The sequence below is a fragment of the Salminus brasiliensis genome, chromosome 3 (assembly GCF_030463535.1).
Source record: "Salminus brasiliensis chromosome 3, fSalBra1.hap2, whole genome shotgun sequence".
Taxonomy (NCBI): Eukaryota; Metazoa; Chordata; class Actinopteri; order Characiformes; family Bryconidae; genus Salminus; species Salminus brasiliensis.
The window spans coordinates 9,206,623-9,231,844 of record NC_132880.1 but is presented as its reverse complement, the minus strand read 5'-3'; the positions used below and the strand labels follow the sequence as shown (position 1 = coordinate 9,231,844).

Sequence of the window (25,222 nt, the reverse complement as noted above, 5' to 3'; positions counted from 1 at the left end):
TCACAGCTAGCACAACTGGAACCAAATGTGATCATTTTCTGACATCGCTCAAAGAACCATTCGTAGCACTGAGCCCAGAAAGAAGCAGCTGGATGATGGACGTCTGGAAGATCCCACCGTCATAGAGCACTACCCTCCAGTGCAGTAGGGGGCGGTGTGCAGGCCTGCGCGGCTCAGCGCGACAATGAATGAAATAAGAATAAAAACGACTCTCGACCAGCAGGCTTCTTTTTAATATCCGTATTTATTCTTCGTTTTTAAATTCATTTATGTTTTTAATTGCACCCCTGCCAAGTGATTATCTGTAGAATAAACGTTGGGTGAGTCAGTAACTTTGTCGATACCTCTTGTTCGGTAACGAGGATGACGATGGCCAGAGCGAGTGCCACAGTATAGCAGCAGTGTACAGCTCAGTTGGAGAAGCGAGGGCTCTCTCGTTTGTAATTTTATTCAGTTCAGACCTCTAGGTTCACTGGAAGTTGCATGATGGTTAAACTTAAAGTAAGTTAAGATTTCTCCTTTGTGTGGCGGTGGAGACACTCCTTGTTCGCTTTTTGAGCTCAGTGTTTACCATAGTACATCTTTGTCAGTGCTTGTGTTTTGGACTAGGCAGCGTTAAACTCGAGACCTTTAACCCAATGATCTGATTATTTTAAAATCTCTGAATATCGGTCTCATTTAGCACCACGTTTCAGCCCCTCAGTGGTGAATGCGAATCTTTTAAGGAAGCTCCTTTTTCCAATTTTCCCTTCCACCTTAAATGGTGCAGCAGTGTCATTTAGGCAGTGTTTAAGGTGGAACGGGTAGCTAATTAAAGTAAGAAGCCAGCTCATTACTGATTATTATTATATTTGTTGTGTAAATACATTATATAAGTGTGATATTAGTGTGTCACATAACGTTATTTTAGTGTGATGTAGACTACAGTAAGGAATGCTCAATAATGGTAGGCTACTATACACGTTATTTAATTTTGCACTATGGTGGTTTGTGGTTTAGATTCAGCATCTATCTTTCTATCTATCCATCTATCTATCTATCCATCCATCTATCCATCTATCTACATATCTATCTATCTATCTATCTATCTATATATATATATATATATATATATATATATATATATATATATATATATATATATAATAATATCAGTACTTAAATAAAGGATTTGTATGATGGCTGCATAATTTCTCCTACATATTTTTGCTATATGGTGTGGTGGTGCGCTGTTCTACTGTGCAAATACGACCTGCATGGAAATGTCCTCTTTCCTGCGTCCTGACCATGAAATTCAGCATGACCCCTTTCCTTTTCAAAGGGACACCCAAACAAGCCTGAAGTCATGTGGACTGGTTGAGTTAAATATCCAACATTTTATACACAAATGGGGAAATGTATGCTTTTAGGGGGAAAAAGTGCAGAATTTCATTAAAAGAGCACTTCCCCAACTGTTAAGCATGGGGGTGGATCATTCACAGCCTAGTGGTGAAAATAGTACTGGGGTATATGTCATTAAATTCAGTACTCGCTAAAGCAGTCTTAGCAATCATTCATTCATTACTGATTAGTACAAGTACTTTTTTCGCCATATGCTATTCAGCATTTCCGATGCCCTTTGAGAAAGATATGCATTGTCTACCTATTTGTGCCTTTTTGTGCCCTTTTTGTTTCATTGTTTCCACCCTAGGTGAAGATGAGTGCCGAAGCCGCAGACCGAGAGGCTGTGAGCGGTAGCCGGCCCAACACTCCCCCGCAGACCTCCTGGTTTGAGTTCCTGTTAGATCCCTCCTTGCTGGAGCAGCATTTGCAGAAAGCCAACCCAGGTCACTGTTCATTTCTTTATGATGTTCTCAGTGATCACATGTCCACTTGTGGTCAGATATAGAAAAAAAAAAAAACATGATAATGTGTTTGGTGAAGGGGTGAAGGCTCCTATTTGTATACTCAAATTTGATTTCAGAAGAAATGTTGAATGAGCAGGCGTCTTTTAAATATACAGTGTAGGAAGAAGCATATCCAGCTCAAATGAACAGAGGCACAGATTTGAGACAAAAGTTATTATTTATTTATTATTTAATTATTCAAAGTAATACACAGACTTTGCTTTGAGGTTGCAAATTTTACAGGACAACAAAAACCTTAACCTTCAGTGGACTTTTCTGGTTTCGGTTTTAGTAACTTGATGTTTTTTTCCTGGAAAAAACTTTGAATACGTATTACAAAATGTCTAACCTTTTTCTGTGTTTCCAACAGACCCCTCTCCAGTGCAGCTAGTTATCCAGTTCCTGGAACAAGCCTCCAAGCCTTCTGTTAATGAACAGAACCAGGTCCAGCCACCTGCCGATAACCGGCGAAACCGCACTCTAAAACTGCTTGCTCTCAAGGTGGCTGCACACCTCAGATGGGACCTCGACGTACTGGAGAAAGGGTGTGTGTTTGCTGTAAATGACCATATACCACTTACAAACTATGTGTTGTACTTCCTAAATGTCTTGTAATACACTCACTGTCCAGTTTATTAGAAACCTATATCTACTGGTTCCTCTCATTATCCACTTAAAGAGCTCCACCTGCCTTCTAGATCAGTATGTAGGTAGGGTGAAGTAAGGCAAGCTTATTTAAATAGCATAGTTTGTACATTTAGGTAATTCTAAATGACATACATTAATAAAAGCAAAATAAAATGTCATAAAATAGTAAATGGAATGATATTACAAGCAATACTGTTAATGTAGTTATAACTGACTCTTTCTCTGATGATGAGGATCATCACCTGCAAGGTATTAACTAGCCCACAGGATAACAGTTTAATTTTTTGAGAGTTCATTAAACCACTGATTACAGACTATAGCTCAGCCCCCCTCTGTTAATCATATCTGTATATCATGATATCTGTCTAAATACACCTTCAGGTTGACCATTCCAGTGCTGAACATGTTACTGAATGAGCTGCTGTGTGTCAGTAAAGTCCCTCCTGGAGTTAAACATGTAGACTTGGATCTGTCTACCCTGCCTCCCACCACTGCCATGGCTGTTCTAATCTACAACCGCTGGTGAGTACAGATGTGATGAGTATGATCTCTTGACCAGATTTTGTAAAGAATCTGGCCATACAGACTATTGATACCGATACAAACTCTGACTTAAATACTTGATAGATGGCTGTAAATCCTGATATTTGTAGTGTTCCACTTTTTATAGGTTGTACTTTTTTATATCTTATCCCAAATAAGATCGAATAACCTTGAAAGAACAGCATTTACTAGTCAAGTCACTGCATAATCTTGCTAAGCTTGACAGAACAGCTTTTTAATTGGTATTTACAATTCACATTTTTAGAGTGCAATTTTACATTAAAAAACATTCAGAAAGTTTACATGCAACCCCCCCCCCCCACTAAACATCTGTTTAATGGTAATTAAATACTACTTGTTGCTTAAATGTTTGGTTCTATAACAATAAATAAATAAATAAAAGGTAGGGCCAGTATCGGCGCTGATACAATATCGCTGCAACACTAGTTAAAACCCCTTTGTTACATAATTGTCCCAATATGTGCTCTGAGCTTCAGCTTCAGTCAGAGATTTTCCTCATGTTTTGCCTGATATTCTCCAATTTGATCAGCTGTTTGTGGCTGAAAATGTGATTGAAACTATTGGTGGGTTCATGACTCGCAGAAGCCTCATTTCATAGCTTAGTTTTAACACTGTAACAGAAACACTTATTGTTCCCGAGTTTTACCAGATAGCATTGTGCTGTTAGTGTGATATGCTGTTCGTAAGCTAAAGAAATTGTAGACGGGTTGGCTTGTAGCCTATCACCCATTCACTTTTGCTTTGTTGCTTGCCGACTTTGATCTCCCAAAAAAGCTGTGGTCTTGAGGCTGTGAGTCATGATGAAGAGTATGGAGGTGATGAACTGCTCTCCAGAATCAAGACCACCATATTCTTCTCAAGCCACAGTCATATTTTACCATTTCGCCAGATTTGACTAGAGCTTTCGCTAGTGGGCTGAGTTTATGTACATTTTGAGGAAGTAAATATACAAAATGTAAGGAAATTACGTTATGGGGACCCTTTACAATAGGTCATTGTATATTACCGTTAGCAAAATTTAAGGGGGTCCGCCTACACTAACTTCATATTCTTAATATTGTTGATAAAGTGCAATGCTGTTGAGAAGTATGTAAATAGTGGCTGTAAATGGTGGTGTTTCTTTTAAAATGATAAAATGGTTTAATATAATATTCAAAACCCTCCTTGACTAGTTTGGGCACAATATAGTGCTGTTCAGTATAATAAAGTGGTATAAAATATTTTTTAAATGTGCTGCCGTTTGACTTGGGTGTAACTATTGTTTTCCGTCTTCTATTCAAAGGGCCATTCGTACTATAGTATTGAGCAGCTTTCCTGAGAAACAGGCAAAACCTGGACCCCATCAGCTTAACATGTACGTATGTCTAGATCAGCTCTGTATCGGAAACTGAGCCAACTTTAAGATAATGTGCTCCCAGCTTCACTTTTCGTTGTACTGTCTGTTTCATTCTGTCAGGATGAACCTGGTGCAGCAGGAGAAGGAACTGACTGAGAATATACTTAGCGTGGTAAGATTTATATAGTTAATGTATATTTTTTCCATGCAGTCTTTGTTTCCAGACGTTAAAGCATTCAGAGATAGTTCTGTAGACCTGGACAAAAGATAGAGTCTTTGACTCAACCCTCAACTGTGACCCCTATCAACTATACTTAAGTCATTAAAGGACTGTAGGACCAAAAACAGTGTCTTTACGTTAGCCGTTAATGTTCCGGCGCAACAGTCTGGTAGCCAGCTGATATCAGCCTTAACTGTTTTTGTTATTGTTGCCTTGTTCTCCAGCTAAAAGAGCAGGCCACAGACTCCATAATGGTGCTTGAAGGCGCGCTGAACATTAAGAAGGATTTTTACATCCACACGCTGCGTACTTTGGACCTGCTGGCAGCTGATCCCAGTACAGCCAACGGGGAGACAGAGTCCTCCACAGCTGGCCTCAGGATTAGTGCAGACGAGCTCCACTGTCAGGTAGGATGGACATGGTAGACATGATGCCAATTTGGAAAACCCTTTATTTGTAGATGATTCAGCAACGAAATGATTCATGCTAGAATTGGGCATTAGGGATTCTTCTATTCCTCTCGATAACAACAATAACGGGTGTAGCTGTACATGTATTTTTCCTGAACTGTCGTGGACGGAGATTATACTCTGCAGTCTACAGTGCACTGCGCTGTGTACAGTGACTGTAACACACCAGTGAAACTAATGCTGATCCTGTAGTATAGGTGGTCAGATACAGAGCTTATACCCCTCTAGCTCATTCTTTTTCTGTTGGTGAAATAATAATAAATAAAAAGAAACCTAGACTTACACATTTGGGGATTTTGTAACTACTGTAATTACAGAAATATTATAAGTTCTAGAGGTATGTATTATTACACTGGCTTTATACAGTATGGCTGGCAGATTGCTAAAATCTTAGCACTTTCTGGAGCAGATAAACATGAAACTATTGGTATCATGAGTTGGGGATGAGGTGGGGTGGTAATCATCCAGGATCCTGACCTCAGTAATGCTTACTAAATGCTAAATGATCAAATCCTCACAGCAATGCTTTAAAATCTAGTAGAAAGCATTCCCTAGACAGTAGAGACAGCTACTCCAACAAGGTGACCCTCTCTGTCCTGCAGGTACATTACGATTTAGGAGGAATTTACTTTCAGCAAGGCTGTTCTGACCCTTCGGCTTACGAGAAGGCCCAGGAGCACTTCCGCAAAACAAGAGAACTGCTTGCAAAGGTAAGGGTTATTATTCTCTTACTACTTAACATTTATTTTCCTATTGTTTGTAGTTGTCTTTGTGCATGTTGCCATGGCTGTGTTCTTGTCCATAATGAAAGTAAGACACTCTACAGAGATGTACACATGGAACCGTAACACTTCTCAAACGTGTATATCTGTTATTGCAGCTTAGCCCAAACCCGTTACACTGCCACCTGGATGAGAGGCGGCTGGCTGGCTACTGGAGCGCATGCAGGGCCATGACTGGGTCCTCAGACTCCAGCGACAGTCAGCTTACCCCCTACGGCCTCATCAACAACTTAATCAAGACTCACAACTACCAGGTTTGAGCCATTTTGTATGCACAGTGCGCTGCTACAGAATTCCAAGTTATTGTCATGGTAGTTCAAGCTGCCTGTGCTGGGGCTGTTGCCAAATAATAAATGCAGACTATGGTGCACTCGACTTGTCCTAGAACAGTGGTAGTTAGTGTCTTATATGCGTTTCGTCTCTGTTTGTCCTGTTTGCAGGGTTTGATTGATGCCTTCATTAAAGACAATGTGACACACAGCCTTCCAAACAGCTTCAGACATTCGGTTCAGTTGGAACTGTTGCATAGGGTTCAGCAAGGGTGAGATGCATTGTCTGTTAATATTGATTGCTGTGTAGATACATTTTGAGAAATTAAAAAAATTTGTCACCTTGCATTTTAAGGAGGTGGTAACTTCATGCTCTTGCAGATGGCATTGCACGAGGATGATTGGGCTATGAATATCGGCGGAATGTAGGACCGGATTCATAGACTGAAAAGAGGGTCACAAAGCAGATTCAGCCTTTTTTGCCAATCATTAGCAACTGCTTTGTGACCCATTTTCCATGCATCCAGCGAAACAGTCACTGCACTGTACCACTTCTCAATCATTGAATCCCATCACACACCCTGCATGTATTTATAGTTCCATCCTCTTTGTTCAATGTCATCTGCAGGGGCCTGAAGTTACTACCATGTTAAACATGTGAGGTGACTCATTATTATTATTTTTTTGTCTAGGGAGCTTACATGGATGACTATATCTATGACTATGGGCTATTCTTTTTTTATAACAGGGACAAGGCTCTGGAGGAGGTGTGCCACAAGCTGTGCATGTGTAATGCGGTGCGGGATGCCCTGGAGGGTCAGGTGCTTGGCGTACGCTTCCAGCAGCTTCTGCTAAAGCCCAGCAAACGCACCGTCAGCTTCCTGCTGGAGGTATAAACAATAGATTCCTTAATAACAACAAAGAATGCTGAATTTATTAAGTAAAGAAAGCAAATCGGTGCTGGAACATGAAACATGCATGATGAGTGGACCAATAGACTTTTTTTTTTATGTTTATTTGTTAAAGAATTTTGTTCCTACTATTTTAGTTGCCAAGTTTTTGCACGACAGTTAGATATGACCCTTCAAAGTTAACACTTCCTTCTCTTGTTGCAGGTGTGTACAAAGTCTTTAGATAAGGAGCACACCTCAGAGATCTCCAAAAGGAAAATGTCTCTCTTCCTCAAGTGAGTGCTCTTATTGCTTTCTTAAAGTTTTACTGCCAGATTAATTAAGGAGGCAATTGCTGAGGAATTGTCTGGATAAGCAGTGAACTACTCAATATTAGTCAGTCTGATCTCAAGCACAAAATGTGTTTTCATTTCAAGTCCATAGTTCCCATATTTGGGATTATATGGGATTAGAAGTCCACTACCTACCTGTAAGCTACCACACCACATGGAAGACTGGGGTTCGATTCCCGGTCTGGGTGACCATGCTGCGCTACACCAAAAAGAGTCCTTGGGCAAGACTCCTAACACTACATTGGCCCACCTCTGTAATACCAGTAACCTTGTAAGTCGCTCTGGATAAGAGCGTTAGCTAAATGCCTTAAATGTAAATGTAAATATTTGTGCATCCTTACTGACATTCTGCAGACATTCTGCTTCAGAAAATCCCATTTAGATCTTTTATGTAACTTTTTATATTACTAATATTAAGCCCTACCTGTAGGTAATCTGTTATTATAGTGATTGACGGCAATGTATGTTCACCCAAGGAACCTTTGTGAGAGGCTGGAGGAAGTTCCCCTGGCCTACATGGTGTCATCTCACAAGCTCTTCATGGAGCTGCTTCCAGATGATGAAAAGAAGGTCCTGCTGGACCAGATGAGAAGGAGATCAGCCACGGTCAACCTAAGCGCAAAGCCGCTCCCCTCCTTCTACGACATTCCAGGTACGCTAGGTGTTGACGGATGCAAGCTACTGGATAACATCTAATCTAATCACTTGCCTGCTTTCAGTGTGTTTTAGGAAACTGTGGTGACCTTTGTTTTTACCCATCTAATAGCCTCTGCTAGTGTGAATATCGGCCACCTGGAGCAGCAGCTTATTCTCTCACTGGACGCGAGACAAATCAGACAGATCCTCATTGAGCTCCATGGCATGGCTGAGCGGTCCTTCTGGAGGGTCAACAGCAAGGTCAGGAAGGCTCATAATTTACTGTCTGGTTGTTTTATCATGATCCTCTACAGAAAGTGTTAGATGTCCACAAACACGATTTAAAATGTTGAAGTATTGAGGAGAACATTTGCAATTGAAATGACAAAACCATATATAATATTTATTTAGAAGATCTTACCTTAATAGGTGTTCGGATTTACCAGAAAACCACCATCTGTTTTGTTTTACTTCTAGTGGGAAGTTCCTTCAGACTACCTGAAAGTCATACTGGCCATTAAGGACAACCTCACTCGGGATCTTGTGTACATTCTTATGGCTAAAGGTCTTCACTGTGTTAAAATCAAGGTGTGTATCATGCTAATCATGCTATATCAGGTCTGTATCATGAACATGATCAGTGTCTTTCTGGTGTCAGAAGCCTCAATCTGGACTAGGCCTGTGCCTGGTGGTGGTTAACAGCAGTTTATTCTTGATTCAGTATGAGAGCAGCTGTAGTTGGAGTCAGCTGTATTCAGTATGATGGGAGGGAAGGAATCTGTGATTGAGTTATACAAAGCAGAGCGTTTCATTCTATTCAGCATCACTTCTCTGACTGGACAGACTAAAAAAAAAACTAGCACTAGCAGGAGGAATAATCTGGCTTAATTCTTCCTACTGTTTTACCGGTTACCCCTGCATTAATTCCGGTTCAGTTTAACTCTCGTTTTTATCATATTTTTTTTGCCTCGTTAAAAAAAAATAAAACAAAATTTTTTTTAATGCTGTCATTAATAATTCTGAGAAAGAGAGAAAGTCATCCAAGACAGGAATCAAAGCCTTTTGTTAAAAAATCTGAAATTGGAATTGGGCAAGAAAATGAATTTTTCCCAGTTTACAGTACATTACTGCATGTTCACTGCTGAACTGCATGTTTATTATTATATATTCTCTTATTTAACAAAGCTAAGGCTTCAGCTCCCATTCCAATTTATCCTGCAGCCTCTTCAGTGGTAGGGAGCATATGATTTCCAACTTTCCTGAAAAAATAGCACTCTGTTCTCTTCTGATAAAGGTGGGAGCTGGAATTGGTGGCTGCTGTTCTAAAACCTTTGTGATTTTTGAATTTGCAGGACTTTGTGCATGGTCGGCAGCTGTTCTCGGCCTGTCTGGAGCTGGTGACCGAGTTCTCTCCGAAGCTGCGGCAGGTCATGCTGAATGAGATGCTGCTGCTGGAGGTGCGAGCACACGAGGCCGGGGCAACTGAGGGTAATGTAGAGAGGCCCCCTCCTGACCTGGTCAGCAGAGTCCGTGGCTACTTGGAGATGAGAATCCATGGTAAGAAAAGAACTGTTTCTGTACTCTTCAGCGCTTTATTCATCATTCTGATGGTTAGAATTATTGGTGGCTTAATATATTTGTTGGTGGCTTTTATTCCCCCTAACTAATAGGAAATTGTGTTTCTATCATCGATCTGATGTTGGAACTATGGCCAATAACCTATCACCCCCTTCTTGCTCAGGCACTCTGTGATCAGAATCTCTGTGATCAGAAATACAGTGATAAAGATACAGCTATAAATGCACTCAAGACTGTCAGTTTTTTTTTTTTATTTATAATCTAAAGAATGAGAATGAAAATGAGAACCACTACAGACAGGTGACCTATAAAGGAAAAAAATGGCAACGTCCTATAAAGTAAGACGTTTAGCCACAACAAATTTGATATTGAATTTGATCTACTTTATTTTCGAGAGACAATTAATGCTGGGAACACAGACAAAACAAAAAACAATAAACAACAGATAAAAATTAAACATTAAAAGTACCTAAAGAAGCCCAAAATAATCCTGGTATTCAAGCAAATAATTTAAGTGCACTTTTAGTAGTATAAGGGCTTTAGGCCCAAAGCTCTCACACTATCGGGCAGTCCGACATCTTGGATAATGGTACTGATGACCAAGTGGCAGCAGTTCAACAGAAGATCCTGCAAGTCCCTGGAACTGTCCTGGAGGGATGGAACACCCCATCCTTTCTTCCAAAAGATGTTCCCTCAGATGTTTATAATGATTGTGATGATCACCCTTTTCCAACCCATGACACTAGTAATCTGGTGCATTATGTTAATTTGGTGGTAAATTGTGGTCATGAAGGGATTTACATGGTCAGCTATGATACTCAGGAAGGCTGTGGCATTCAAACGATGACTGACTGATATTAACAGGCCTGAAGTGTGCTAAGAAAACATTTTCCTCCTCTACCAGTTTGGACTCCAGCAGTCTTGTAGGTCTACATAGATCACTTTAGTCACTTTTCATAGTTACTGGCCAGTTCTGGTCTTTGGGCCTGAGGTTCTTGCCCTCTGTTCCCCCGATAAGGAGCCCTCTCACAGAGTAACTCTTCTCTTGCACATATTGATCCAAAATCAAGGACAGCTGGTGCGACTCAGCATTGTATTCATTCCACAGGGTATAGTAAGATATTCACTGGTTTATTGGATTATGCAGTCTGAAGCATATTAGAGCTCTTACACTCAGGCCCAGAAATTAATCTCCCATTACTGTACCAACCATTCCCGTCCACACCTCATCCAGCTCATCAACTGTTTGGAGGATTGTTCTAAATGGTTTGAGAGTCTTGTCATGTGTTTCAGATATACCGCTCAGGCAGGTCGTTGGGGAAGAGTGTGTGGCCTTCATGTTGAACTGGAGGGAGAATGAATACCTCACATTGCAAGTGCCCTCAGCACTGGTGAACAACAACCCATACATTAAGGTAAACAACAGCTTGCTTACTGCCTCTCATCATCCTTTTTTTTTTTTTTAAATTTGTATTATTATTATTATTTTTTGGTTACAAATGGGGGACAATGTAAATCATTTGGGCTCAAGGTATATTTTATTGAATAGGTTGAAAAGGAAAGTATTGGTTGGGGGTGGGGGGTGGTCATATTTGCAGTTTCCCCCTTTACCCATAATGTGGTGCATCAGATGTTTGATGTCTGAATTTTGCTTTTTTAGTTTTGAGGCCAATATAGCAAAAAATGTTGATGAAAGTATAGTCAAAGGTCAGTCTTTAAGATGGCTGGCATCAGTGGCTTTATTAGAGATTTGTGGAGGAAGGGGGTGTGTGGTGCAGGCTTACCCTGAGGACAAATTTAAAAAGTCCCTAAAATTTATAAAACCTGTCTCAAATCTGTCTAGATCAGAATTCTGTTAAACTGGTAAAATCTTTTGACCTTACTGGCCTTGTGAGCTGGGACCTCCTTTAACAAAATTAAAGAGCTATGAAAGCAAGGATATACTCAGGTAGTTTACTTGTCATGTTAACCAGAAGTTAGCTAGCTGAAAAGATGAGAACAGTGGGTAATCAGGGGGCATCTCACCAACCACTGTAAGCGTTAACTTGGATCTGCCTCTACACTGCACTGCTCTGCTCCCAAATACTTACTTCATGCTCTTAAAGATTAGAGTTGCAATAAACAAGATTAGAGGAATGAAAGCAGGGCAGTTAAAAGCTGGTTCATACATGGTGCAGGCACTCCGCATTGCCAGACTGTCCTTAGTACTCTGTGTTCACAGGTCTTGCGCTGTGTCCCTGGTGACCCTAGCTCTCGCATACTTTGATGCCGCAGTTGTTCAAGCATGAAGCTGGAAGCTGTTCTATTACACATAGTACAAACAAGGAACATAGGAAACGGACCCCACCATTTAAATGTAAAGGAATTTTTGGATTGCATGCATAACTAGGTGAAGATGAAGTTACAAGGAGGTCCCCTTTTCTCCATAGATCGCATTATATTTGATGTTAACATAGGAAATTAAAAAAGTAGATTTTATGAATGCACTGATGTGAGTGTACTTGTGCTGATTGCTCTTAAAAAGTTATAAATATAATTGCAAATGTCTGCAAAAGAACTGGTTCTCACTTTACTGCCTTTCATAATGAAATTTAAATATGGATCTGAATTTTTGACCATGAACGCACTTTCTTCATGTTATTGAAAAAAAATCTGATCCCAGTGTAAACATACACTGATTGCACATGGTCAAACGTTATGAAGTTGGTTGTTGATCAGTAAAAAAGAGGAGCTCTTTGGAAAAGTGTACGTCCTGAAGGGCAGCAGAGTCAATTTAATCAATAAACGCTAAAGGCAATTCCAGATAACCCAGGGTTTTCAGTTTCACAGTCTCAGGTTGAACCTAAAACTCCCTAAAAATACCTCTGGTTGGTAGTACTGTTTTTATCTGTAGGTAAAAACATTTGACGGTCATTCCCACTATATATTGTTGTCTGAACAAAACAGTTAAACGGTTTTAAAATTGTAACAAAAAAAAGGAGAAAGGCTTCTGTTACTCATTAGCTACATTAACCTTATAGCTCCAGAGGAAAGCACATTAAGGACCTTTGTCTTGGCTGATACAATACATTAATTGGAAGGGGAAAGAGCAAATTAGTCCTTATTAGGGTTTAAACTTAAAGCCATTATTTGCATTTGTCATAGCCTTATTCTGCTATTTTTAATTCATATTATTATTATTATTATTATTATTCTTGTGTAGCTGGGGCAGTTACTGGCTGCCACGTGTAAGGAGCTTCCAGGGCCTAAGGAAAGTCGGCGTACAGCTAAAGAGCTATGGGAGGTGGTGGTGCAGATCTGCTCCGTGTCCAGCCAGCACAAACGGGCCAGTGACGGCCGGGTCAGCCTCATCAAACAGAGAGATTCCTCACTCGGCATCTTACCCAGGTAAAGGTCAACACAGCACACACCTAAACGACCAGTCAAAAGACACCTAACTATCCTAAAATAGTTCAAGTACAAGTTAGTAGATGTAATGTTATTCAGAATCAGGAAATGGCAGAATGACCGAAACTGCATAGGTGAAGTTAAGGTTTAGTGGTGCGCTGTTCTACTGTGCAGTGACACCTGCACAAATATGACATACATAGATTAGTCATCAGAAGAAAACCTCTTCCTGTGTCCTCACCACCTAATTCAGCATCAGATGTTTATAAAGGAAGTGAGTGCACCCTTCGTCCGTTTGACTAAAGGCAGCAGCGTCTGCAGTCATTTGCATAAATGCTGCATGTCCAAAAATTGGTATGAGGTTAGTTGCACGACATTGCAAAAAGACAAGTACAGTAAAATTGACACAGTCTGTCTCTTTCTATACCTACCCATCTCTCTCTCTCAGGAGTAAATTCATCACATTTGTCAAAAAACTGAGGGTGAGTTTGTCATTTTTATTAATATATTTTCTTATTTGTTTTATTAAAATAGAGATACAAACATTCTTTTTTTTTTATAAATAAATTCTTCACCAGGAGCCTTTGGTGCTGACCACTCTCATCTCTCTGTTTGTAAGACTACACAGTATTGTCCGGGTGAGTGGAGATTTTTTTTTTTTCTCTTATCATGTAAAGTGTACGATCTCTGACCAACTCATTTTAATGATGGGTATAGAATATAGTGTTCTTGTCAACCCTCTTCTAGGATGATATTGTGAACGAAGTGACTGCAGAACATCTGTCCATATGGCCATCGTCCTTGGCAAAGTAAGTCAAATCCCCACCCCATTACTATCTATGCAGCACTGTGATGGTTGAGGAATCAGCTGGTTATACGTTATGATGAATGAGATTTTAGTGATGAAGAATGATACAATAAAACAAAAATACATAAAAAAACATACCTTTAGTTTTAATTAGTTTTTTTTCTGACAGTATGTAAACATCCTAATTACAGCATGTATTTTCCAATTGATAACCTAGCCACTGCTCAACAGTTCATACGGCAGCCATGTTTGATTTGTTTATGCGACGGAATATGAATGCGTCACACATGTCTTTTATGAAGCACTTTTATGAAGTGGTGTTTCTAAACCTAGTGTCTGAAAAGTCTTTAGGCCATTTCCTAGTCAGTTCACTGTGTAACAAATGCTATGTAGTGAATAATCCATGAATTAACGAGTGAACGCAGCTTATTTAAGCAACAGGTAAAGTAACAACAGTAAAGTAGATCAATCTGAACATAATAAAGTGTAAAAAGTATAAAAGTATTAGACAGACAGTAAAACAGTAGAAAAATAAAAAACTGTTCATCTATGTGTTTGTGTGGATTGTTTGTCTTCTAGTATCCAGTCTGTGGATGTGGAGGCTGTTGCAGTAACAGTGAAGGAGCTGGTGACCTACGCACTGACCCTCAACCCCAACAACCAGTCCTGGCTCATCACCCAAGCTGACATATACTTTGGCAAGTGCCAGTGCACAAAACTCTCCTGAATCTGTAGACCTCTTTGTCCATTCAGGCCGCTTAGTTTGTTAGACAGAAACTGCTTACTTTTTATTTAGGTTCAATCTCCCTATAGCTTTATAAAGGCTTGGAACCGCATCTGTTGCATATTTCAGTCATAAATAAAAAATAGTAGTTTAGAGTAGTTAATACTTCATTCTAGAGTAACTTAGAGTCAGAATTGTTCACATTGATGGTAAATTAAACCAGATGTGTAAAGAGTTTGTGCAAGCTATAGCCGACATAAAACAACCTGAACAAAAGTTATTTGGTAATTGGGAGATTCGTAATCTGAATAATCGATAGATTGACTATTAAATAGTCGTTTGTTGCAGCCCTGATTCCTATCAACAACAATTTGAAGAAAATCTGAGTTGATGGGTTTCACATCAAACCACTCTGAATAACTTTATTTACATTTTACCACTGAATTCTGCAATTGGCATTTTATAGTTTAAACTGCAATTCCTGATGCCAGGAGTGTGCCGTGATTTATGCATGCAGTTTATTAGTATTTTTGTTATTGGTGATGCCCATCAAATTTGACTACTTCTCAGCTATATTAGCCTCGTAGCTCCACTCAAAACTTAGAGCTGAACTTTAGACACCAAACATTTCTTGTCTGATCATGTATATGAATAAAGTGTGAAAATGTCCTGTTCTTTACTGAACTCTTGCTTTAATGCTGTTTCCTGTTTCTGTCCCTGTTTTCTGAGCAGTGACCAACCAGTACTCTGCTGCCATGCACTACTACCTACAGGCAGGTACAGTGTGCTCAGATTACTTCACCAAGCCTGTGCCTCCAGATGTCTACACCGACCAGGTACACAAAGCACAACCAAACATGGCCTTTGTGCTTTATCACTTTCAAGTTTGTTCTTTGCAAGTTTGGAGTCAGGAATGTAACTTGTTTAACCTGCCTCCCCTCTGTTTTTTTTTATTTTTTTTTATTTTTAGTAAGTAATCACCCTGCAAGTGACCCCTTTAATCTGTTCTTACAGGTTCTGAAGAGAATGATCAAGTGCTGCTCATTACTAAACTGTCATACCCAGGTAAGTAAACGTATCCAGTCTTGGGCTGACTATAGCTTAAGTACTTGTAACACATTCTCATTTCAAACCTCTGTGTTTTTCTTTGTATGTATGTGTATGTGTATGTGTATGTGTATATGTATATGTGTATGTATGTAAATTACCTCAGTTCTGATTAGCTGCCCTGTATTGTGTACCATTTGAAAAGTAGACTGAAGCATTTTACAGACACTTGTTAATTTTTGGGGGGTTTTTGTGACCTCACCAAAACAATGAATTATGAAGGGATAGAAATATATATAATTATTGGTTTATTTATCAAAAAAGTACAAAAAAGTGGACTAAAAGAGGGGAGTGAAATATAAAGGAGAACATTTTATAAAGGATTAATAAAAATAGACAGATAAATGTAAATGGTTTGTTTTTTATGACATCACACATTTTATGAACTCACCAAAGCAGTCCCTTCTGCATGGGTGGATATATGTTAATTGTTTGGTTTTAATGACACAAAAGTAGTGATTTCTAAAAAGGTCGCGATATGTTCATGATGTATTTTGTGACATCACAAATGTTAATGACTTAGGTTTTATTTGGTGTTTTTTATTCATTCATTTTTTTCATTTATTCAATTCGTCTTTTTAAAAAAAATTTTTTTAAAGAAACTATTGTAACACCATACTTGGCTTTGTAGGTTGCTGTTCTTTGCCAGTTCCTGAGGGAAGTTGACTATATGACTGCATTCAAAGCTCTTCAAGAGCAGACCAGGTATGAGAGTAACTAGGTAAGTTATGTTTAAGTGCTTTAGATGAATTCCCCCTTCTCACCCTTTGCTTTTTTTCCCTTTCTGTCCTCTAGCCATGATTCTATGGATTCATTCTATGACTACATCTGGGATGTGACCATTCTGGAGTATTTGACTCGTATCCTTTCATCCATTCATTCTGTGTATAAATGTTCGTTTTAAGTGACTTGATGTTAGTCTTAACTTTTATTACACACAGACATTCATCACAAACGTGGCGAAATTGAGAAGAGGCAGGTTGCTGTGAGTATTGCATAAGCTCTGGCGTTTCTCTCATTTAGACCAGCTGAATCATGTGGCTTGAGAATAGTTGAGTCAAATTGTTGACTACACTGCATTAGAAATGATGGATAGGCCACTTAAGTGCCATATTGAGTTGCAAGGTTCCCAGTTTATTTGAAATCCATGATCTTTATAAAAGGAGGCTGTTTTATGGAAATGTCTGTAAAATCAAGCTGAAAATACTCATCCAATGTTGTTTGACTTGAAATTAATTAAGTGTGGAGAAACCTAGACTCTACACTGGGGTAGTAATAGGGAAGCTGAGGTCCCCGAGGCTCTAGTACAAACATAGCCATTTTATTTACAATACAAAATACCCATTGAACCTACAGATCTTGAGTTGTACTGTGACAGAACCCATAGAGAAACACACTTTCAGATTTCTCTAGTTCTCCATACAATTCCCTGCATTTACTGCTGCCACGTCCTGTAACCATTCAGACTCCTACAGTTTTCTTACTTCAATAACCTACATGTTTAAAAGGGTTTTTACATTTAAAGTGACCATAAGCACTTTTTCCAACAACCAACAACCGCTGACGCAAGCTTTGATTTGAACAGATCAAGGCTATTGGACAGACTGAGCTAAACTCCAGTAATCCTGAAGAGGTTCTGCAGCTCGCTGCCCAGAAGAGAAAGAAGAAATTTCTTCAGGCCATGGCAAAACTTTACTTCTGAAGCAAACTCACTCTCAAAATAAATATGTACATTTTTTATTTTTTGTTTAAAACCCCAAAAATAAATACATTCAGTAACTTTAGTATTTTTTTCTGCACATTTCTTTTACAAAACATATATACATACATACACTAGACATTATAAAAAAAAATCTGTAGAGTCAAACTATATCCACATTCACAATTACTATTACTTTAAAAAGCGACATTTAGAAATTGCTGAAAAAAGCACCACAAACTTACAAAGGCCCAATATAAAAAAGAAAACTGCCTTGGCGTGTTCAGCAATTTCTAATCATGGCTTCAGGGAAAACAATCATAAATACGTAATTTTATTTTCAATGCCTTTAGCAAAGTTGAAATAGGCAGATTCTGTACAAAGGTTCATCACATACTGTACATGCTTCACACAATAGAAATCAAGCTTACAGGAATTCCAACAGCACAATCGGAAATGTAATAACTAATGTAATGGTTATTGAAAGACACTGTAAATTTGGTCCTTTTAGAAGTACAATTACAAGCCATTATTTGAATTAAACAGTATTGCACGGGTGATCATACATGGCTGTAAGGGACTCAACTTGGAGTAATTAAAAATTTTGGCACAAGTCATTAAGTTAGTAAAAAAAAATATACTTGTTTTATACTGATTTGTTTACAAACACTGAATAACCTAGTGATTGAAGAAGTAATGCTGTGTCTGTTTACCACATATTGAACCAAGTGATCAAAATGCAAGTGTTTCACTTTCTAAAAGTGATCTGGGCAAGAAAATGAAGGGGGCAACCAACCCTGAGGATATGCTTTGTTCATATCTTCGGCAGACCAGTGCAGTTTTGACTATCTTTTGAGGGCGTGAACTGCAATTCAGTTAATAGGAAAAATAAATCTAAAATTTAACAGTATGTCCATCTCCCAAACTGACTGACTGACAGTCCATTTTCACATGTTACAATAGCTTTTAGCCCTGGTCGTGGACAGGCGGTAGTCCTGCTCCCTCAGTGTGTGCTGGTTTTCTCTGCACTGCTGGGTGGTGTTGGAGGAAAGATGCCATTCATGCGAATAGGGCATTTTTGCTGAGCTTCACGCTGATAACAGAAAACCAAACAAAGACAATTAGCACAGCCAGTTTTGTGAAGTGTCTTATGTGTGTGTGTATGTATGTGTGTATATATATATATATATATATATAGAATACATTCTGTCCTCAAATAGTTTTGAAAGAATCAAGTCCTAAGTTGGTTACTTCAATGTTGACCACACTAAAATGTAGCACCAAATGAAATATCTTGATCCTAACTGTGCCATTTAATAAAGTAGTGAGTGACTCACCAGCATGGAGAGGTAATCAACATGGGTCTGAATGTTGTGTCTGTCATCAGAGGTAACTTTAGCAAAGTCTTTAAGTTTTGCACTTTCATAACCCATCATAGTCTCGACGAAGGGAGCCATCCAGTTCACACAGCCCTCAACAGCTTCCCATGTCAAACCTGCAGCAGGAAGAACAAGGAGGTCAAGTCTCTGGCTATAAGCAGTGCTACACCTCTACATTTTTTCTGATGTGTGTAGTAATGTCTTGGTGCTGAAGAATTCTAGGTACATGCTTTTAGGAATGAGTTCATTTCTTCCAACCCAAATGACATGTTTTGTTGGTTTAAAGAAATAAAAACAAAAAACACCCCACAACTTTTCCACATGTATACACATGTACACATGACTATGACAGGACTGTTAAACCAGGTCCAGGAGAACCAGAGTACTACAGAATAAGAAGCATCAGCTTTAACATGGCCAAGTCAACTAATAAAAAGCTTGGTAATTAGCTGACAGTTTGCTCCAAACATGTTAAAAGATAAACCGCTGAGCTCTGCAGCACTATGGTGTGACACTGTGACGCTCTGCAGGAATACTGGGTTTGATTTGAATGTTGAGTGAATATGGATATGTGACTGAAGATTGCAGGATTAGACCTACAAGCAAGTTAAGGAGAAGCACTTTGGTCGTTCTTACCTGATACCTTTTGTACAACGTCAAACGATATGAAGTGGCAAAAGGCCGCTGCAGCCAGCACTCCGTACTTAAAGTCCAATGAGTTGATGTCAAGGATGCACAAATCTAAAAGCTGGACAAGAACAGTTTTGTAAATGTAAGGAACTTTGAAGTATAGAGTTTAGTTAGAGTAAGTCTTTAATAGCTGTATATGATCACTGTCTGTAAAGAAAAGACTTTGTACCTGTGTGATCTGTATGTAGGTTTCTTGAGAAAATTGTGGCACCAGAAGATTATTGAAGTCATAAACTGAGGCCATCTGAATATAAAGCTTCATCCACGAAACAACCGTTTCAGGACAGAGGTCCCAATTTAATGCCTGTAAACATGAACACACACACATGTAAGATTGGAATGATATATTTTTGGATAAATGTAAATGACCTCATAACATCAAGAGTATATGAATGAACAGGGGCAGTGGTTGGTATGCATACTTTTAACATAATAAGCTCCATCTGTAAGATCTCCTCTTCAAGACAAGCTCCATCAGTGACATAGGCCAACTCCATGATTTTGGGTGGATAAATTTCCTGAAAGAAAACCCAACATTCAGACCTTTCCTGCCTTTTCAAACGGCAAAATAAACCTTCACATGAGCACATGAGAGATCTTGAACTATGCGTTTTAAGGTATGAATGAATAGACCTTTACCTCAATTTTAGAGGCGATAAAAAGAGCTGTGATGCCGATAAGCTGCAGACGTTCCTTTGCCACGTCTTCCTGGGTGAGTATGAACCTATCAAAGAAGTCCTGTGCCAGGTAAAACGTCTGTCTGTGAAGTACATAAGCCTCACATACCTAAAGACAGAAAACAAACAAGAAATTGATGATCTGAAGGTAGAATCAATAGCATTTAAGAAACATTTTTTTTTGCAAATGAATAAGAATGTGTATTTGAGTGATATTAGAAGAGCAACATCACTAGACAACACATGACAGGAGAATTATGGTGTTAATTATGGACTAATGTTAACAGCCCCTTTACACAATATTCATCTTACATGTAAAAACTAATTGAATACTCATGAAAACGCCTAGATATTTTCACAATGTGGTTTAGATTAGACTAGGGCATGTGTACCTCCATGAGCCAGTCAAGTAGAACTGCTCTCATCTTGGGCTGGAGTCTGGGATGTCTCTCCAGACAGCTTTTACCATGCTTGTACTTTGTCTCTTTACTCAGCATCTTCACCCACACATCCTCCGAACTTCCCCAACTGCCAAAAGGAAAACCAGGGAAAAACACATTAACACACACAAAGTGAAGAGAAATCTCTGCACATTTAACAGACAGGATTAGCTTTGCTATTAACCCAAAACTAAAGACGGCTAGTCGATACTGTACCAGTTGTACTTTTTTCATTAAAAACAACAAGCTTTACTATGAGCTGTTTATAGTAGAAGAGCTTACTTAAGATCTAAAGGCAAAACATCCAAAACTAGATCATCAGGCTTAAACTACTCACTTTACTTCCATACTGAAAGAAATACATAGCTAACACTACATCTCACAATGTGACTCTGTGGTATTTTGGGTTGGATATGCTTCAAGATTGGACCTTGATCTAATCCAAAATTTACTGCTGATATTGTCACGTCATCAATACTCAACTATTCTACTGATGGTTAATTTCCAAACAGATTATTTCATGTTTTTACTTCCCTAGCCCACAACTGACTAATATCAAGAGTAATAAATGAAAAGGTTGAGCAAGTATAGACAAATACAACCCCAATGTCGTTACAGTATTTCATCGTATCGTAATAATTTAATTAATAATTTTGTTTGTCGTAATATACAATATGCCTTTAAAGAACACTGATCAACTGCATGTTTCAATTACAGTGTAATTAGTGCTGTTTAACTGGATAAAGTGCAGCGCATTTTGAATTATAATCACTGTACTAAATATGGGAGAGTATTTGGATGGTAGTTTTTAAACATCTGTCAATACTGATGCATTTTGTCTGCAATCATGTCCATCGAGATGAACATTGTGTATCGTGAAAATGTCTTTAAATATGGTATACAATATTTTTACCATATCGCCCAGCCCTATTTTACAGTATAACAAAGTGCAGGCTGTTGCATTCTGGCATGGCACTGTAGGTATAATAAAACCACGTAACTACTCAATATCAGACCACCCTTAAATCAGGCTATCGTTGCAAAGTTGATTCATTAATACCAAAAATCAATGCGTTAAAATAACTGACCTGAGTATAGGCAGAGGAGATGGCCGAGAGCACGGTGACAAGTCTGGCTGCTCGAATGCCTCCTGCAGCCCCTCCATGGGGGTTTCAACAAGAACTTCAGCCCTACATGTTCCCTCTTGGACCTTCAGATTCTGGCGGTGACGATATATTAACAATGATCAACACACAGCAAAAAAGAAACCGTGTATCTGTAGCTTTAGTTCAGCTAATCAGACAGACAAATGACTAATTCGGATCTAAATCCAGATATTCCACTAAAGTGGTGTTGAAAGCTCACCTGGGCTTCATTATTCAGCCTCTTGGTCAGCGCTTTCTTCCTGCTGTATTGCTGTAAACATACAGGACGGGGTTCAGAACAATGACTGCAATCCAATATGATGTGAAATCCGATAAAAATGCAGAAACTGAAGGGTCTACAAACCTCTTTCTTTATCTTCGCCATCTTCTCTGCATGCGTTGTTCTGTTATCGGATTTAGCTTGAAGACGTCCACTGAAACAAAGCCAAAATGTGTGCGTGTGCGTTAGCTAGGTTCAGCAAACTCGGCTGCCACATAAATGCAGCAGATCCCACGTTTTACATCTTATTTTCTTACCTTCTTCTGGCCATGATACTTTTACGTTTGCAGTGTGCAGTGTGTCGTACTGTAAAGGAAGAGGTGCCGCTTTCCTGGAGGAAGGACACAGACATTAGCTGCAGCTGTAGTTACAGTGGGTTAGCTAGCTGTAAAGTTCAGATGAAAACAATAGCGCCCACATACACTACCTAATCATATTTTCACATTATTTCGACGGGAAAAGACCAAAAAAGTCTCCTGAGCCATTCATCAGACTTCTTATAACGTCTAGCGCATGTTTCGAAGAGTATACGAGCAAAAGTGAAGCAGTTTAATCGCAATTTCGGAAGCACGTACGCGCCAAAATAGACCCGGGCAAATTGCAAATAAGCGGCAGTGTCTGTGCGCACCATACTGCTTCCCCATACTGAAATACACCAAAACTAACTTAAAGCACATGAATAAAACAACTGGATACAGTTTGCAATTGAACACGCATGAAGTGTAAAGACTAGTTTTAAAAATGCTTAAAAAATACATGCATAACTTCATGATCTTATCTTGTTATTTTAGCCTACTCCATATTGTCCCTCCAAATCTTTAGCCAGCTAAGTCTATGAAATAAGCAATCCGTCGGTGCCATTTCGGCCGACATGCCAGCAAGGTAGCTAGCTAGTAAGTAAAACACTTGTTTTGCATGCTGCGAAACTACCCGAGTAGTTAAAAGTTTCAAACAAACAAACAGTTAAAGCAAGTTTGATCATCTGCAGCACCAATAAGTTAGCTCGGCCACCGTTAGCTGCATTAGCCAAGCAGCTAAAAGCAGAAAATGCAAGGATTACACATCAGCACGAAGCTAGTTAACGTTACAGCATATGCACATTGTGCTTTTGTAAAAATAATAATAATAATAATTGCACTAAAAGCGGCTAAATGTAATAAAAGGTTTCGGAGGGTGCAGTGAAGAGCTTCCTGGACCTACCTTAGGCGGAGTGCAAAATGAATGACTGGCGCCGGCGCCAACTTCTTTATACCGGGAGAAGCTCCGTGTCCAATGCGCATGTGTGTCCCGCTCTCGCCAGTCCATTTCAACATACGCGGTTTTTGAAGAAGCGCTGTGTCGTGTTAATAAAGAGCGAACAGGTGCTTAATAAAGCGGTAATAACGCAGGTTTCACTGACTTCACTTTGTCTGAATTATAGCATGACAGGAAAAGCAAATGTGGACCGGATTAGTCGCAGTAAACAATCGGGTAACACCAAAGCGTTTATCCTCTGTCCTTTATTTTCCGGCACGCTTATAAGTGTAAAAACACGAGAGACTAACCTTATACGACCATTATACAGGTTGGTTAAGTTCAATAAACCCGTCATTTTCTCCGTCGCTGTACTGCTAGTAAACGTCCAGCTGTCATCGCGGCTTCTCCTCGGTGGGAGGTGACTGGTTTGTACTGGCCAATGGGAGAGCAGGGGAAGAGCAGGCCACGTGCGTTTCGCTCCAGATGTAAACAAATGACTCAGAGGAGAGCATGAGGTTTTCTACAAGGGAGGAACTGGATTGTAAGGTGAATTAGCCTAACGTGGGGCTCCTGGAATGCATTGCGATATGAAGCCAACACATAAAAACACACATAAGCCTACTGTGAAATGTCAGGATGTGTACTAATCAAACCAACATTGAAATTGCATATATCATATTCAAAAAGAAATGGCAGACATAAGATAAGATAAGATAATCCTTTTTTAGTCCCACAGTGGGGAAATTCTCAGTGTCACAGCAGAAAGGGATAGCAAGACACTTAGTTACAAAAAAAAATGTAGATAAATAATGTACACTATATACACAATGTAAATAAGAATTTAAAAATCAGTTGCAATATTATTTACAGGTTATTGCAAATGACTCTTGATTGCACAAGGGAGGTGGCAGGGGGGGAGGGGGGTATTGCACATAGTATTTTTACATATCAGCATTCTTGGTGCCGAGTTGTCTCAGACAATGTTAAAAGCCCCGAATCACATTCATTTTACCACTTAAAATTGTGTTGCTTTTACAAAACTCTAGGCTCAGAAGAGTGGATGTTACATGTTACAATATATTGTATATATGTATTTTTTATTTTTGTTTGCAGAGTAACAAAACATTACCCAAGATGATAAGGGGGAGGTTGGGAAAGAAGAGAGACAAAGGGGGGAATAAGAAATTACAAATATATATAACCATATAACAATACAATATTAAAACGGCATAAGAAACGTTTAATTTTTTTTACTATACACAGCACAGATGGGCAGTACCCCACCGGAGAAAGCCAACCACACCGTTCACAGAGGTACCCCTCTGTCCTCAGTATTTTCCCTTCTCCCTGGCCCACGATTAGTATACTGCATACAATCTGCATGGGTAATTTCAGCACTTCCAGTTGAAAGTGCTGTCACAGAGAATCTGCACAATATACTGTATTTTGATGCATTTCATTGCTGACATGTAGTTCACTTTTTGTTATAATTTGAATCCAGAAGTTGCTCTTTCATTTTTTTTAGTTTAGTTTTAATTTCTTGATCAGTGGGCCAATAGAAATGCTCCAAAATGAACTGGAATAAAATCCCAGTTCCACTGACTTGTACTGTACTGTTGCCATTTTGTAAGATATCGAGGTTTCTGCATGACAGCAACAACTTATTTGTCAGATCCGATGGAAGATAGTGCCCTAATGAAGACACCTTTAACTTTGAACTAATGACCTCTCTTCTGCTCCATTGTCTTCTACACTGTCTTTCACAATCTTTTCACTGTCCTCTGTCCTGAGCAACTTAACACCTCAGCAGGGACCTCTTACAGTCCCTCCCTACCCCACCACAAACATTCACACCCTGACCACTGGCAGCTATCTCCACCCCCAACTGCTGGGCAATGCAGCAACTAGACACTCACATTCACTGCTGACCAGGTGAAGAAGCAACCCGAGGACACTCAAACTGGGTAAAGATGCAGGACCAGATGGCTTTGAGGACTGAAAGGTACTGTGGCTTCAGT

At 39.3% G+C, this 25,222-nt stretch overlaps 2 protein-coding genes across 3 annotated transcripts; one reads left to right on the top strand and one right to left on the bottom strand.

Moving 5' to 3' along the window:
• Positions 1-176: 176 nt before the first annotated feature.
• Positions 177-17,442, top strand: ints8 (integrator complex subunit 8). Of its 2 annotated transcripts, none has more exons than XM_072675379.1 (28): positions 177-320; positions 1,691-1,826; positions 2,257-2,431; positions 2,916-3,056; positions 4,381-4,452; positions 4,555-4,606; positions 4,879-5,061; positions 5,727-5,834; positions 6,005-6,160; positions 6,347-6,447; positions 6,924-7,065; positions 7,291-7,361; positions 7,895-8,070; positions 8,185-8,315; positions 8,532-8,642; positions 9,407-9,611; positions 10,926-11,047; positions 12,835-13,019; positions 13,468-13,501; positions 13,598-13,657; positions 13,767-13,828; positions 14,407-14,525; positions 15,284-15,387; positions 15,566-15,616; positions 16,290-16,363; positions 16,454-16,518; positions 16,600-16,643; positions 17,244-17,442. In XM_072675379.1, the coding sequence occupies exons 2-28, from the start codon at positions 1,697-1,699 to the stop codon at positions 17,358-17,360; spliced, it is 2,991 nt and encodes a 996-aa protein (XP_072531480.1). In that variant the 5' UTR covers positions 177-320; positions 1,691-1,696; the 3' UTR covers positions 17,361-17,442. The 2 variants fall into 2 exon arrangements, with proteins under 2 accessions (XP_072531480.1, XP_072531478.1); XM_072675377.1 differs by having other exon boundaries at positions 177-501.
• A 77-nt stretch (positions 17,443-17,519) lies between these two features.
• On the bottom strand, positions 17,520-23,265 carry LOC140551760 (G1/S-specific cyclin-E2-like). Its single transcript, XM_072675380.1, has 12 exons — positions 23,169-23,265; positions 22,226-22,299; positions 22,053-22,122; positions 21,909-21,959; positions 21,632-21,762; positions 20,496-20,631; positions 20,066-20,212; positions 19,849-19,944; positions 19,596-19,730; positions 19,373-19,484; positions 18,695-18,852; positions 17,520-18,450 (listed from the first exon to the last, which is right to left on the bottom strand). The coding sequence occupies exons 2-12, from the start codon at positions 22,237-22,239 to the stop codon at positions 18,361-18,363; spliced, it is 1,140 nt and encodes a 379-aa protein (XP_072531481.1). The 5' UTR covers positions 22,240-22,299; positions 23,169-23,265; the 3' UTR covers positions 17,520-18,360.
• Between the last annotated feature and the right edge of the window lie 1,957 nt (positions 23,266-25,222).

Excerpts from the sequence above, each read along its gene's own strand:
- ints8 (XM_072675377.1), top strand. Across the intron at positions 1,827-2,256 it reads TTTGCAGAAAGCCAACCCAG|ACCCCTCTCCAGTGCAGCTA; the intron begins GTCACTGTTCAT and ends TGTTTCCAACAG. Across the intron at positions 16,364-16,453 it reads GCTCTTCAAGAGCAGACCAG|CCATGATTCTATGGATTCAT; the intron begins GTATGAGAGTAA and ends TCTGTCCTCTAG.
- LOC140551760 (XM_072675380.1), bottom strand. Across the intron at positions 21,960-22,052 it reads TGGCGAAGATAAAGAAAGAG|CAATACAGCAGGAAGAAAGC; the intron begins GTTTGTAGACCC and ends GTATGTTTACAG. Across the intron at positions 19,485-19,595 it reads CCTACATACAGATCACACAG|CTTTTAGATTTGTGCATCCT; the intron begins GTACAAAGTCTT and ends GTTCTTGTCCAG.